Below are 13,772 nucleotides of genomic sequence, written 5' to 3'. Positions count from 1 at the left end.
ATTTGGTAGACAACTGTGAATCAACTGCAATACTGTATAAACAAATGTTTTCATTAATGAATATTAGGGCTGTGTATTGAGCAAAAAATTTCAATACGATACAATATGATATTTTATAATGCAATATATTGGATTCTCTAAAAAGTCTATCAAAAAAGTCTTAAAAATCATTTAATGCATGAATTTTATAAAAACTAATTGTTTTACAACTCATTTCAAAGACCTTGTCTCACTGTCATTACAAATTACACTTCAAATTCAAACTTTTAACGACTGTGAACATGGTAAAATAAACATGTTAAATAAAGGTGTCTATGTATTTTGTAATAATTATCTAAGATGTGCTACTTCTTTAATGATTGTATCATTATCGATCAATTTTAATTCAAAAAAGTTAAATTTTGGTGATTGAAATTTCCAATTTTTTTCACAGAATTATATGAAAAACTACTTGCCCAATACGTATTGGAAGTCATTTTTTCGATGCGATATATACTTGAATATCGATAAGTATCGATATATTGATACAGCCCTAATGAATATTCAATCATGTCTTTGATCTTATAAGCACTAACCCCAATGCTTGAATTTATATGATCAAGACATTTTTTTGTCACGATAGTTTATTTCATTGTGATGCATGTAGTACACTTGATAGCACATACAGGTAAAATTTGAGAATTTGTTTCATACATTTTTCCAATGAAGTATACAATAGTGGTTATCAAGATAAATCTTAAATTAAGTAATAAGCGATATGATGTTAAAAACTTTAATCTTGTTAAAGGTTGGATGCCAATGTTTTGTACAAGTCCTACATCCAGAACCTGACTGTTCCTACAGACCAAGAGGAGAATGTCCAGACTGCTGGACAAGGAGTCACAGGGAAGGCCCCACCTCCTCCAGGATCAAATCTTAACCAGTACCAACCCCCGGACAAAACTGTCACCACCCCCACTGAGACTGAGGTGGCTGTACAGGTTAGTGTACTACATTAAAATAGGTACTTATTGGTGTCACCTAGAATAAAAGAACTAAAAAATGGTACAAGAGTTATACCAGTAAATAGGGGATTTAGATTCATTTTTACATCCCCTCCACAGAGAGAATAAATTCAGAAGAAAAATTTTTAAAAATTAATTTTGTCAGCCTCTTAAGAATAGAATTTTGACATTGTGTGTATTTATTCAGTTTGGTCTATTTTAACAGTTTTACCAGCCCTCATTGGAAGAGAATGATCCCCAGAGACCTGAAGCTGTGGGTCCAGACTCCAGAATCCTCTTACTATTTGCCATGTCCAACAAGAAGGTCAACCAACCAGGTGTCCAGTGGGTGACCTTGTCCCAACTGAATGACCTTCATGACAGGTATGGTCAACACTCACATATGTCAAATAAAAATAGTAGCGAAAGAAATTATGCTTAGATTATTAGATTATTAGCATAATAAATAATGGACAATTAAAGTATATGCTTTGTTTTGAGAAAGATTCCAGTTAAGAAGACCTTTGAAGATACCTAGTAGAGGAGCCATCACATTAAGATCTATTGAGAAAAAGCTGATTTGTTCACTTTAGACATGTACAAAGCTGCTCCTAAAAATATGTTTTCTGTTTGACTACTCCTGATGCATTTTTAATAATGCTAGTTTTGTCATTGTCAGATTGGCACTGCTTGCCCAGAGAGGAGAGATTTCACTGCAGGAAAAAGAGAAGAAATCCAAGGATCCTATCACTCCGTCCCCTACCCCCACTGCCAAGGCCAAGAAGACCCAGAGGATCAAAGCTCTGTCCCCCAAAGTTCAGAGAGATGAACAGCTAGAGGTATAGAATTTTTTTTCTATTCTGAGAGTAAAAATTACTCCATAAAATTTCTTAACAATTCTTTCACTAATTTGAAAAAAAAAAAAAACAAAGTTTACTTAAAGGCATTGAAAAAATTCTTAATTTTGAATACCTTTCCAGCTCATTTGAAAATCTTAAAGAGTTAAAGATAATTTAAGGCTATATATTTACATTCCACAATTATTTTTCTTATAAAGTGTGAGGAAAGCTACAGCATTCAAAACACCATAACACAGACAGGGGGTCAAAGGGTTAAAGTGTCTATTTTGACGTCACAAACGTTGAATGCTGTGGAAGTGCCATGTCATACCTAAGCGAAAATCAAAATTTATGCTCACATTGAACAGAAGCTGTTGCAATGGCTCTTCCATTAATTGTAACTTACCTGAAGGATAATACAGTGATTTTGAAATATAAATATCATTTGCAGTCAAGGCAAGGAGTTTAAAAATTTAAATATATAAGCATTGAATCAATATTTTTTGAAAGGTATAGTCTTATAACTGCAACGATGTGTGCAAACAAATTTTCATAACGTCCGTTACTCAATTTGTATGTACACACTTTGCAGTTATGAGACTATATCTTTCAAAAAATAACGATTCAATGCTTAAATGAAACTTCCTTCTTGTACAAAATCCATTTTTAGCTCACCTGAACGAAGTTAGGGGAGCTTATGTAATACCCTCGGCCTCGGTGTCCCAGGTTAAGGTTTTTGGAGCAGTTTTCTGTTCAAGTACTTCTATGGCCTATATTAGTCAGAGATGCATGGAGGATGCTTCTAGTGTGTTTCATTGTACCAGTCAAGGTTTCAGATGCTGCAATTTCAGCTAAAGAATGACTAGGTTAATGTTTTTGGAGCAGATTAAAGTAACTATAAGCTCTATCTGAACCAAACTTGCATGGATTATACATCTAAGGATGCACACTACTGGATTTGCTTCGGATGCTGGATCTGACCTACATTTTCCAGATGAGTAACCAGGTTAAAGTTTTTGGAGCAGATCTCATATCCAAGTAACTATAAGCTCTCTCTGAACCAAACTTGCATGGATGATACATCTAAGGATTCACACTACTGAACTTGCTTCAGATGCTGGATCTGACCTACATTTTCCGGATGAGTAACCAGGTTAAAGTTTTTGGAGCAGATCTCATTTCCAAGTAACTATAAGCTCTATCTGAACCAAACTTGAATGGATGATACATCTAAGGATGCACACTACTGGATTTGCTTCGGATGCTGGATCTAACCTACATTTTCCGGATGAGTAACCAGGTTAAAGTTTTTGGAGCAGATCTCATTTCCGAGTAACTATAAGGTCTATCTGAACCAAACTTGCATGGATGATGCATCAAGGGACGAACAATCTCAAACTTGCTTCGGATGCTGGATTTGACTTACATTTTCTGTATGAGTGACTAGTTTTAAGTTTTCAGATAAGTCTATTCCCAAGTAACTCAAGCCCTATCAGACCAAAATTGCATAAATGTTGCACCTAGGGATGCACACTCCAAGGTTATTAGTTTAGTATGGGACTTTGCCTTACTTAAAGACAACATTCGTTGAGGTGAGCTCTGTAATCTCTGATTACCTATGTTTGTATGATTGTACAAAAATTTGTTCCTTCATACTCTATATCTCAAATTGAATAAACATTTTCTCTATTCATGATCAGGCTCTGGGGCCATAAAACTTAGACGAGCTCACTTTTGATCTCAGTCTCACTTTTACAAAAGGAATATTTAGTGGAAAAGTGAGACTGAGATCAAAAGTTTTATGGCCCTGGAGCCAGTAGTCAAATATTTACTCTAATACAGTTGTAATCTATTCCAATCTTCTTTCTGTAGAGTTTATTAAAGCAGTGTGTAGATGATGTGACCACCATACTGGGTGTCCTGACTGACCAGGCCGAAACGGCCAGTACCGCAGGGGACGTAAGTCACTTACCTCAAAGTCACATGTACATGTAGAATATCTTATATCTTTAACTTTGCACTTACTTTACTTTGTGAAAGTCATGCCTTTGTGAATAAATTTTTTAGAACCTGATAATTAGCATAAAATTTCTAGCCTACACCTACTGTGTGTCATTTTAAATTGGGAGCTATGGTTGGACTATAAGTTTCTGGATTACAAAGTAGTTTTTAGCTCACCTGAGCCGAAGGCTCAAGTGAGCTTTTCTGATCACATTTTGTCTGTAGTCCGTCTGTCCGTCTGTCTGTCCGTCTGTAAACTTTTCACATTTTCGACTTCTTCTCAAGAACCACTGGGTCAATTTCAACCAAACTTGCCACAAAGTATCCTTGGGTAAAGGGGATTCAAGTTTGTTCAAATGAAGGGCCACGCCTTCTTCCAAGGGGAGATAATTAAGAATTCGTGAAAAATTAATGGCATCATTAAAAAATCTTCTTCTCAAGAACCACTGTGCTTGAAAACATGAAACTTATGTGGAAGCATCCTCAGGTAGTGTAGATTCAAGTTTCTTCAAATCATGACCCCCGGGGGTAGGGTGGGGCCACAATGGGCGATCAAAGTTTTACATAGGAATATATAGGGAAAATCTTTAAAAATCTTCTTCTCAAGAACAGCAAAGCCATAATTGGTCATATTTATATGGTAGCATCCTCAGGTAGTGTAGATTCAAGTTTGTTCAACTCATGACCTCCGGGGGTCAGGTGGGACCACAATGGGCGATCAAAGTTTTTACATAGGAATATATAGGAAAAATCTTTAAAAATCTTCTTCTCAAGAACAGCAAAGCCATGATTGGTCATATTTACTTGGAAGCATTCTCAGATAGTGTACATTCAAATTTATTCAACTCATGACCCCCGGGGGTCGGGTGGGGCCACAATGGGCGATCAAAGTTTTACATAGGAACACATAGTAAAAATCTTCTTCTCAAGAACAGCAAAGCCATGATTGGTCATATTTATATGGTAGCATCCTCAGATAGTGTACATTCAAATTTGTTCAAATCATGACCCCCGGGGGTCGGGTGGGGCCACAATGGGTGATCAAAGTTTTACATAGGAACACATAGTAAAAATCTTAAAAAAAAAACTATTTGTTAAGAATAGCAAAGCCATGATTGGTCATATTTATATGGTAGCATCCTCAGATAGTGTACATACAAATTTGTTCGAATCATGACCCCCGGTGGTTGGGTGGGGCCACAATGGGCGATCAAAGTTTTACATTGGAACACATAGTAAAAATCTTTAAAAAAAAACTATTTGTTAAGAATAGCAAAGCCATGATTGGTCATATTTATATGGAAGCATTCTTAGATAGTGTACATTCAAGTTTGTTCAAACATGACCCCTGGGGGTCGGGTGGGGCCACAATGGGCGATCAAATTTTTACATAGGAATATATAGGAAAAATCTTTAAAAATCTTCTTCTCAAGAACAGCAAAGCCATGATTGGTCATATTTAAATGGGAGCATCCTCAGATAATGTAGATTCAAATTTGTTCAATTCATGACCCCCCCCCCCCAACCACTTTTATATTTAAACTTTTCAACCTTTCAAGATTGAAGTGATTTCTGCTTTTTCCTAGCCATAGTGCTCAGGTGAGCGATGTGGCCCCTGGGCCTCTTGTTGATAATCATATATTTACCCTGGTGTACAGTCAAACCTCGTTATCTCAAAAGTCAAAGGGACCAAGGAAAACTTTGAGATGTCTGAGTTATAATAAAATAAGAAAATAGTGGTGGAGACTTTCAACTGAATTTGACATTAATCTATGATTTTCGAGATATCTGAGTTCAAGATACCACAGTTCAACTGTATATGTTTTTTTTCCCTTAATCTCTCTATTTCAGTGCATTGAGTTTTAATTTTGGAATAAACAAAACTCAATAAAATAAACAATCTAAAGGTGGTTATGTCAATTGTAGATTCCATTTGAGGTGAGCCGACAGAACATCAGGAATCTGGAGGGTCTGTTTGATCCAGGATTCGGTTTTATTCTCCGTGGATCAGATATGGCTACCTGGCTTGTTAAACTACTAACCCAGCAGTAGGAACTAGACAGTGTGTTTTTTTAGCTTGTTATTGTGTGTAATTTATTTCTAATTGTGTCATTGACTGAGTATTGAGATGAAAATTTATATTGTTTTAATTTACATGTTGAATTTTAAAATAATTGCAAAGATTTGTAACTAAAGATTTTTGATTTAATTTTTGGTTATTTTCAAGAAAACTGCTGATTAAAATACATAATTTTTTGAAAATTTTTATCTTGTGTAGTTAGTTAGCAAATAATATTCATATCTTGGCTTATGTGAATTGTTATTTAATTGCATCAATGTCAAGGTTGTTAATTTTGAAATTTGCACTGAATAGATTTTCTCTGTCCATTTGTTGTTTAATTTAAAAGTTAAGTAATGCTCACTGTGATAAACTTTTTTATGCAGTTGTCAATTATATTATTAATTGTATAATTTCAAACCATTATAGAATATCTATTGACCTTGAGAGACTATTTAATAAAATTTTGAGACAGTAAATTTGAATGGCATTTAAATTTTTGTGATTCCAATGTTTCATGCTTACATTGGTTTAGGACAGGTAAATAAAAGAGGAAGCACTAAACTCCAGACTTTCTGTATGTCGGAGTTGAGCACAGAGTTTAAACCCAAGAACAGAACTTCTGTCAAAGGCAGATTTGGGTCTCTATTGGATCAGTTCTCCATAATCTGTTAACAAGTTATTTGTATTACATTGTGTTGTATAGATATCTTGGGCTACTTCAGTGCCATGACAGTGCTAAGTAATGGATAAATAACGAGATGGTGTTGAATAGTTTAGAGAAAACATTCCCTCCTCGGGCCTTCGGCCCTCGGAGGGAATGTTTTCTCTAAACTATTCAACACTATCGAGTTATTTGTGTTACTTAAAAAACTTCCCCACTTTGGACCCCAAAGAAACATTTACCCATTCATATATCCAACTTTGCTGTAATACAATGGGATCTAGCCCATTCAGATATCCAACAGTGTCACAATTCAATAGCCTAATCGAACACCCCTTTTATTCATGGACTAGTGAGCATGAAACTGCATGGTGTTAATGTCATTTCAAACCTTTCCATTGTACTGAACAGTCATGAAATCAGAAGACTTTTTGACCTTGTAATTGCAGTTGATAGACTGGTTCTTCTCAATCATATTTTTGATTAAAACGACATAACTGTAGTGTTGGGGAGCTGTATATGCAACACTATATTCACACCAATCTCTCGGGCTTAACCCATTTTCGAAGAGCCCTTAGCAATTTGCTTTCGATTCCTTTATCTTTGAAATTAAGTCTCCAGTTATAGTTTTACAATGCATTAAAGCCATTTCATCTGTAATGACATTACATTAACAATGCATGTTTTCTTTATTTTTTTCCTCATATCCCTTGAAGAAAAAGTACAGGTCTGAGAACAATTAATATGGTTTGATGAAGAAATACTTTAAAACTTGAAACTTTTAAACTGAAGTGCCTATGTAGAAGTTTTCTCGTTTTTTAACCCCTAATTTTGGTTGGCACACCTCAAATGAAAGTTCAACAAATTCACAACCATCAATTTAAATTTGGTGGTATCACTTAACAAAATCTACTTGTTCACAAAGAAAGTGAACATTTAATTGAAATATCCAAGTCAGGGTAAGCATGCACCAAACAATTCATTTTCTAATCTAGTACATCTCTTGTTGAGAAATAGAAGACTTCTGCCATGTCTATGAAAGAGCATCCTTCTTTTCTCCATAGCTACCTCCCTTGGTCTTTGTTAGTTCTAGTTAAAGGAATTGACATTAGCAATGTCTGCAGGAATGTTCATGATAACAATGTATTAATTTAGAATTGTAGTTGTTGTTTTAGCTCTCCTGAGCCCAAGGCTCAAGTGAGCTTTTCTGGCGTCCGTCTATAGTCAGTATTTTTTTTTTTTTTTATACATTTTTGACTTCTTCTCAAGAACCACTGGGCCAATTTCAACCAAACTTGCAACAAAGAATCTTTGGGTAAAAGGGATTTAAGTTTGTTCACAGGAAATGCCGTGCCCTCTTTCAAGGGGAGATAATTAAAGCAATATGAGCTGCAACTTTGATGTCAGAAATTTTTGTTGCAAAATTGAAATTAACTATTTCAATGACATAAAAAAGAAGGTTTATAAACTTCTGTTGTTCATATTTGGATAGAACTATTTGGGTGAATTAAAAAAAATGACCAAACACATACTTATCTACCTGCACTAAAAATACTGGCAATGGGAATAAATTTCTATGTCTCAGCATATGTCTTTTATAGTATCTCAATACCTGCCAAATATCTCATTGATATCTCAATTCACAAAAAAGTTATGCCCAAAAATGATGCAAAAAATGTCAGGAGTGCAACACCTTTTTGTGACATTTTGAAAATTCAATATTTTTTGAAGATCTGTGGAAAAAAAATAATTGTTTATGTTGGAAATAAAAACCTTCCTGATGATATTCAAAGTATTGAGATTTAAATGTAGACTGTGGCAACTTTTGTTTGACCCAGTTGTGGTCATGGCTGTTGAAAAGAATGTTCTACCATGTCAGGAGTGCAACAGATAAAATGTAGTGTTGCCAAAAACATCAATTTTAAAAATTTAAGATAATTAAGTCAAAAAAGAATTTTCAAAGTGTAAAGCAATAACTGATATACAATTTAAAATCAAAAATGTTATATAAATCACAAGCAGCGTTAATTAATAGTCAATTATCTGTGCATACCCAACAATGTCAGGAGTGCAATATTTGATGTTTTGCTCCCCAGCATGAAAAAACTTTTATCAGTATATGATTCTCTGGTTTTAATTTTGGAAAAAAAAGATACAAAGAACATTTTCATCATATGGATTTATTAATTACAGGGTCTGTCTATGTTTCAGATCTATATTTCTATGGTCAGGGGTGCAACCCTTTTTTTTTTAAAGATTCAAGTTATATGATGAACTGACTTCTATGCAAGTTAATAAATATTCTTTAATTAATTAATAATGATCTATTTTATGATAAGAATCCTTCTTTTCTTCAATTCTATCAATTCAGATGTTTTTTTTTTTTTTTTTTTTATGAATTTTTTATGAAATTTAACTTAAAATTGGTGAATATAGATACATGAAAGTAAAGAGACTTGGTTCATGTAAATAAGTGATTGAATCCCATGTACAACATAAACATAAATAATAGTTAATCTTGAATTAGTAGCACGTTCCGAGACTAGCCAGTGGACTTAAAGAAGATTAAGATTTGAAATTCAGCCACGATACCAAGAAAGAAATAGAAGTTATCAATGAAATGGATTGCGAGTATATAAGGGCCTCTGCTTGCCTTTATTTGTTCTCTTCATATTTCCATTTCACTCAATAAATTGTTATCATATAAAATAAACTGTCTTCTTCTAAGGTGTTTGCTTGTTTCATATCAATATTGCACTTTATTCTTTTATCACGTTTCTTTATTAGTCCCCTACCGGTGAAACCGGAGGGGACTATAGGTTTCCTCTGAGTCTGTTCGTCCGTCTGTCCAGCTGTCTGTCTGTCCCTCTGTCTGTCTGTCAGTCTGTCCCACTTGGTTTTCCGCACTTTTTTCCTTAACGCTTGCAGATATTGAGCTGATTTTTGGTATGTGAGTGTATCTTGATGAGTTACAGATCAAGTTTGCATTTCGTTCCGCTTCATTGATTTTTGACGGAATTACGGCCTTTTCAGTTTTTACGGGTTTTCCGCAATTCTCTTCTAAACGCTTCTAGATATTGAGCTGATTTTTGGTATGTGGCTTTACCTTGATTAGTTATAGATCAAGTTTGCATTTCGTCCCGCTTCATTAATTTTTGACGAAATTATGGCATTTTCAATTCTTAACGGGAACGGAACCAGATTACTTGCCGGTAGGGGACTAGTATTGCTAATGCAATACTCTCAGAATGCTTGTTTTTTCTTGTCTTAATATTACTCTGTTCTTTTGTAATATATATTATTATAGTCATGATAATTTATTTCAGATTATTTTAATCTCTTTCTTCATATTTCCATTTCATTCAATAAATTGTCATCATAAAATAACCTGTCTTCTTTTAAATGACGACATATTATAGTCACGATGTATGACCAATACGAGTTGGTGAGCACCCTCACAACTTAAAATATAACACTACCTAACTCAAACCCCACCCACTACAATAAAGACAACAAAAAGACACTAGAAAAGTTTTATTGTAATCATCAATGTATGTCCCTTCTCCCTGTCACGTTACTGAGATATCACTAGGAGAGATGTCATATTCAATGGCCATTTGTATACATTGGTGTATGCCAATATGTCTGATGATATTTCCGCCAAGAACCCAAGCTTAATTAGCTTCCTCACATCCCGCACTGAATAGATGTTTTACTCCAGTAGGAATGGTGGCAATAACTCTTGCTTCGTCTAATAACTATCTTGTAGATAAAGAGGAGACTGGAGAGTGATGTCTGTGTCAGTGTAACCTTGTATTCACCTAGCTCTATACTTAGTTCTCTTCCTTGGACTGCGTCAGTTTTTAAGGATGGTAATGTTTGATCCATGGCTGCAGGAATGTTTCTGTATTTTTCTATTTTAGATTTGTAGTTGGTGACTTTATACACTTTATTTGACTTAAGCAATTCTTTGTTTTGTTCAGCTGTTTCCATCATGACTGGAATCATGTTTCTTATTTTGGATTGGTGTGTTTCCAGTAGAGCCAAGTGGTTTTCTTTCTTTCTTTTGATCAAAAAACTTAAATTATCGAAAATATTGTCTATTTCCTGACGCCAATCTTGTCTATGTTTCTCTGTTTCTTCTCCAAGTTCACTAAATTTTTCAATAGATGAAGTTTTATACTTTTCTGCTTCTTGACTTTTCTTCCAGTACATAGGTATAATACTGGATTCGATTTCGAACGTTTCCTTTTGGATTTCCTTTTTCTTGTCATTGATATTTTTTGGTATTTCTCTCATTTTGTGTCCGTTATGGGAAGTTATGACACATTTCATGCAGACAGGGACACCACACCGTTGACAGTAGGCCTCACATCTCTGGTTATCGTGAAATTCACATTCTGGAAAAACAAGCTGTATCGTTCTGTTCTTGAAAGGAACAATATCATGGCTTAATGACTTGTGGTTCCTGACATGTTTGTTGATACATTCTTCCCATAAACTAACTTGGCATTTGTTACAGAATACCTGCGTGGCATTGTCACAAAGATCACATGTGATGACCTCTTGGGCCCATGATATGGAATTTGCCATTACACTTCTTGATCGCCAGAGGTTGAATCTGTAAAAAAAAAATTAGAGGAAAAAAAATGGGAGTAAATCATTGTTTTGCTTTGTGAAATGGTAACGAAAAAATGAGGAATGATGCTCAATGATACATCTGATTAATTTTGAATAAATATTTTAAAATAAAAGGGCATATTTTTCTTAAAACAATTAAAAAAACATTTTTAAAAAGAACTTCCAATACTCTGATAATTAAATCAAATTGGTTTTGTGAATACAATTTAACAAAAAAAAATGTAACAAAACAGAGTCAAATGTTTGATATGAAATGTTGTTTTTTTTTACTGTTTTTACCAAGACAAAGTCTGTAAAGACTTTTAACTTTAACAGTGGTGTTAATTGTCTCTCAAGGTAAAAAATGTAAATTTTTATATGAAAATATGTTGTCCTCAAAGTTTAAATATCAATATCAATCAATGTTGAGTCGAAACTTTTGAGTGAATGAAGAATACTTGCATAATATTTATAGAAATAAAATTAAATACAGGTAACAAAATTGTCTTTATTTGTAAGGCTCATTACTAGTATGGTCATGATAGAATTATTAGTGCACTTTTTTCTCTCGTTTTACTAAAATAACTATGATACAAATATACAGTGCAACAAATGAAGCAGACAAAGCAGATAAGGACACCAATTTATCAAAAACTATAGAGATAGTCAAAGTACGGAAACATGACATATTAACAGTAATGGAACAGTTAAAGATAACGGACAGTGACCCAACCCAAAATCTACAACCAATACAAATCCGTGATCAGGGCATAAAATACGGACTCCCGAAAATTCCAGAGGTGGGATTAGGTGCGTAGAGGGAGTACGCATTCCCAATTCTCCCGCCGTGAGCCCTGTGTATTGATCAAGTATACGGAACATTCCGTAAGTTAGTATAAAACAACAAAGTCCTAACAATTGGTATGAAACAAGTCAGCTAAAATACGACCCAATAAAAGGTTATATTTGCTAACAAGGTCATTATAACGACCATAGAATTTACAAAATGCTGACTTAAGACGAAGTTGCTGAAATCCCTGTACATCAATTTATCGACAGTAGCCTGCCTCGTTTTAAAAATTGATCGTACTCAGAGCATTCTCTTGAGTATCGAATATGTTGGAAGACATCAACACCTTATGCAGGTGACAGCGGAATATTACTACATAAATAACGAAAGTTGACGATGGAAAAGCTGGAGTCATCTCGTTTGTTGTTATTTATTTTCTATAGTCAGTAAAACATCAAAATATGAAACTGACGTGGCAGACTCTGTGATGTCTTTTATTTTAAGTTCACTGAGAAATATGACATATCGACACATGAATGGAAATAACTATTGTTAATTGATAAAACGTCGTCGATATATCTGAATGTCAAGTTGAAGGCTACAAGGAGTTTCTGTAAGAGATTATTTTAAACCAAAAGATTGTTGTCAAGGACTCGAGTAAGCTTTTCTGATTAAAATTCGTCTGTTGACTTTCGACGTAATAAATATCTTCCAAACCCATGAGCAAATTCATGTCAAAAAATAAAACTTTTTCAAAAATATGTTCTCCTCAAGAACATCAGGGCCATGGAAAGTGATATTAAAATGCAAGCATCCTCATGTACTGTATACCCAGGTTTGTTCATATTATGGCCCCTTGGGGTACAGTGGGCCACCATGGGTGTCAGATCAAATTTTTACATAGGAATTCATTTCTAAAAGTCTCTAATGGGTCACAATAGATCATAAAAGTTTGGATGAAATTATTCACATTAAAAAAAAAACAAACTGAAAATCTATTCAAGAACAGACCACTATATAAATCATATCAATATGCAATCTGCATGCATCAGCAGGTAGTGTACAAGCCCTCTTGGGTTTGGACATAATAAAGGATCAAATATTTCTTTAGAATAGTGTGAAATCACTAGTATTCGTGGGGAATATTTTGTTGTTGTTGTTGCTCTCCAGGTTAGAAGAGGTCCATGAATTCAAATCCACCATGAAATATAAATTTTCAAAGATATAACAACTCAGCGATTCTTCAACCACGAAATTAAATCCCCACGAACAATTTTTTTCAAACCATGAAATCTAACCTTACGAAAATATGTGATTTCACAGTATATAATTAAACAGTCTTCAGTGAATATTTGATTCACGGCCCCAGGCTATAATATGTATTTAAAATTTAACATGCTAATGTACAAGATTTTTATTAAATTTCAAAGTAGCAGGGTGACATTATGAATTTATGCAGCTATTAATGGATTCGTGGGCAACATGCAATTTTTCGGACCCAAGAAAGAATTTTACCCGAGAACACAGACATGTATTTCAATTTACTTAATACATTTTTAAACAACAATCACTAAAAATAGACACAATTAATGGTTGAAATTGTATTACTGTACTCAGACGACTACAAGCAAAACTAAAATAATATGGATAATGCATAATTATGGAGAGTTGTAAATCAGATCTGTAGTCAGAAAACATACCTCTGTCATCTGAACTAATGTTCCTGTAGATATTTCATTTTGCTCCCTGATAATATCTAGGCTGGGATTCAATTTTTTTTCTTTATTCTCCCTGGTTGTTATCTTTATCAACCTGA

At 34.1% G+C, this 13,772-nt stretch overlaps 2 protein-coding genes across 2 annotated transcripts in view; one reads left to right on the top strand and one right to left on the bottom strand.

Annotated features, from left to right (window-relative positions):
• LOC133195529 (cilia- and flagella-associated protein 54-like) overlaps positions 1-5,885 on the top strand; it is a 53,107-nt gene extending 47,222 nt beyond the window's left edge. Inside the window, exons 64-68 of the mRNA XM_061331400.1 lie at positions 788-980; positions 1,210-1,367; positions 1,663-1,822; positions 3,695-3,781; positions 5,750-5,885. Of these exons, the coding sequence (XP_061187384.1) occupies positions 788-980; positions 1,210-1,367; positions 1,663-1,822; positions 3,695-3,781; positions 5,750-5,875 (724 nt within the window). The 3' untranslated portion in view covers positions 5,876-5,885. The remainder of the gene's footprint in view (positions 1-787; positions 981-1,209; positions 1,368-1,662; positions 1,823-3,694; positions 3,782-5,749) is intronic.
• Positions 5,886-10,233: 4,348 nt separating this feature from the next.
• On the bottom strand, positions 10,234-11,139 carry LOC133194893 (E3 ubiquitin-protein ligase TRIM45-like). The gene has a single exon (XM_061330794.1). It carries the CDS (start codon positions 11,137-11,139, stop codon positions 10,234-10,236), a length of 906 nt encoding a protein of 301 aa, XP_061186778.1.
• Between the last annotated feature and the right edge of the window lie 2,633 nt (positions 11,140-13,772).

The sequence above is a fragment of the Saccostrea echinata genome, unplaced genomic scaffold (assembly GCF_033153115.1).
Source record: "Saccostrea echinata isolate AGI-Se365-2 ecotype Australia unplaced genomic scaffold, CSIRO_AGI_Sech_v1 ptg000029l, whole genome shotgun sequence".
Taxonomy (NCBI): domain Eukaryota; kingdom Metazoa; phylum Mollusca; class Bivalvia; order Ostreida; family Ostreidae; genus Saccostrea; species Saccostrea echinata.
The sequence above is the reverse complement of the archived record's forward strand: the minus strand, read 5'-3'. Positions and strand labels throughout refer to the sequence as shown.

Excerpts from the sequence above, each read along its gene's own strand:
- LOC133194893 (XM_061330794.1), bottom strand. The coding sequence starts at position 11,139 with ATGGCAAATTCCATATCATGGGCCCAAGAGGTCATCACATGTGATCTT.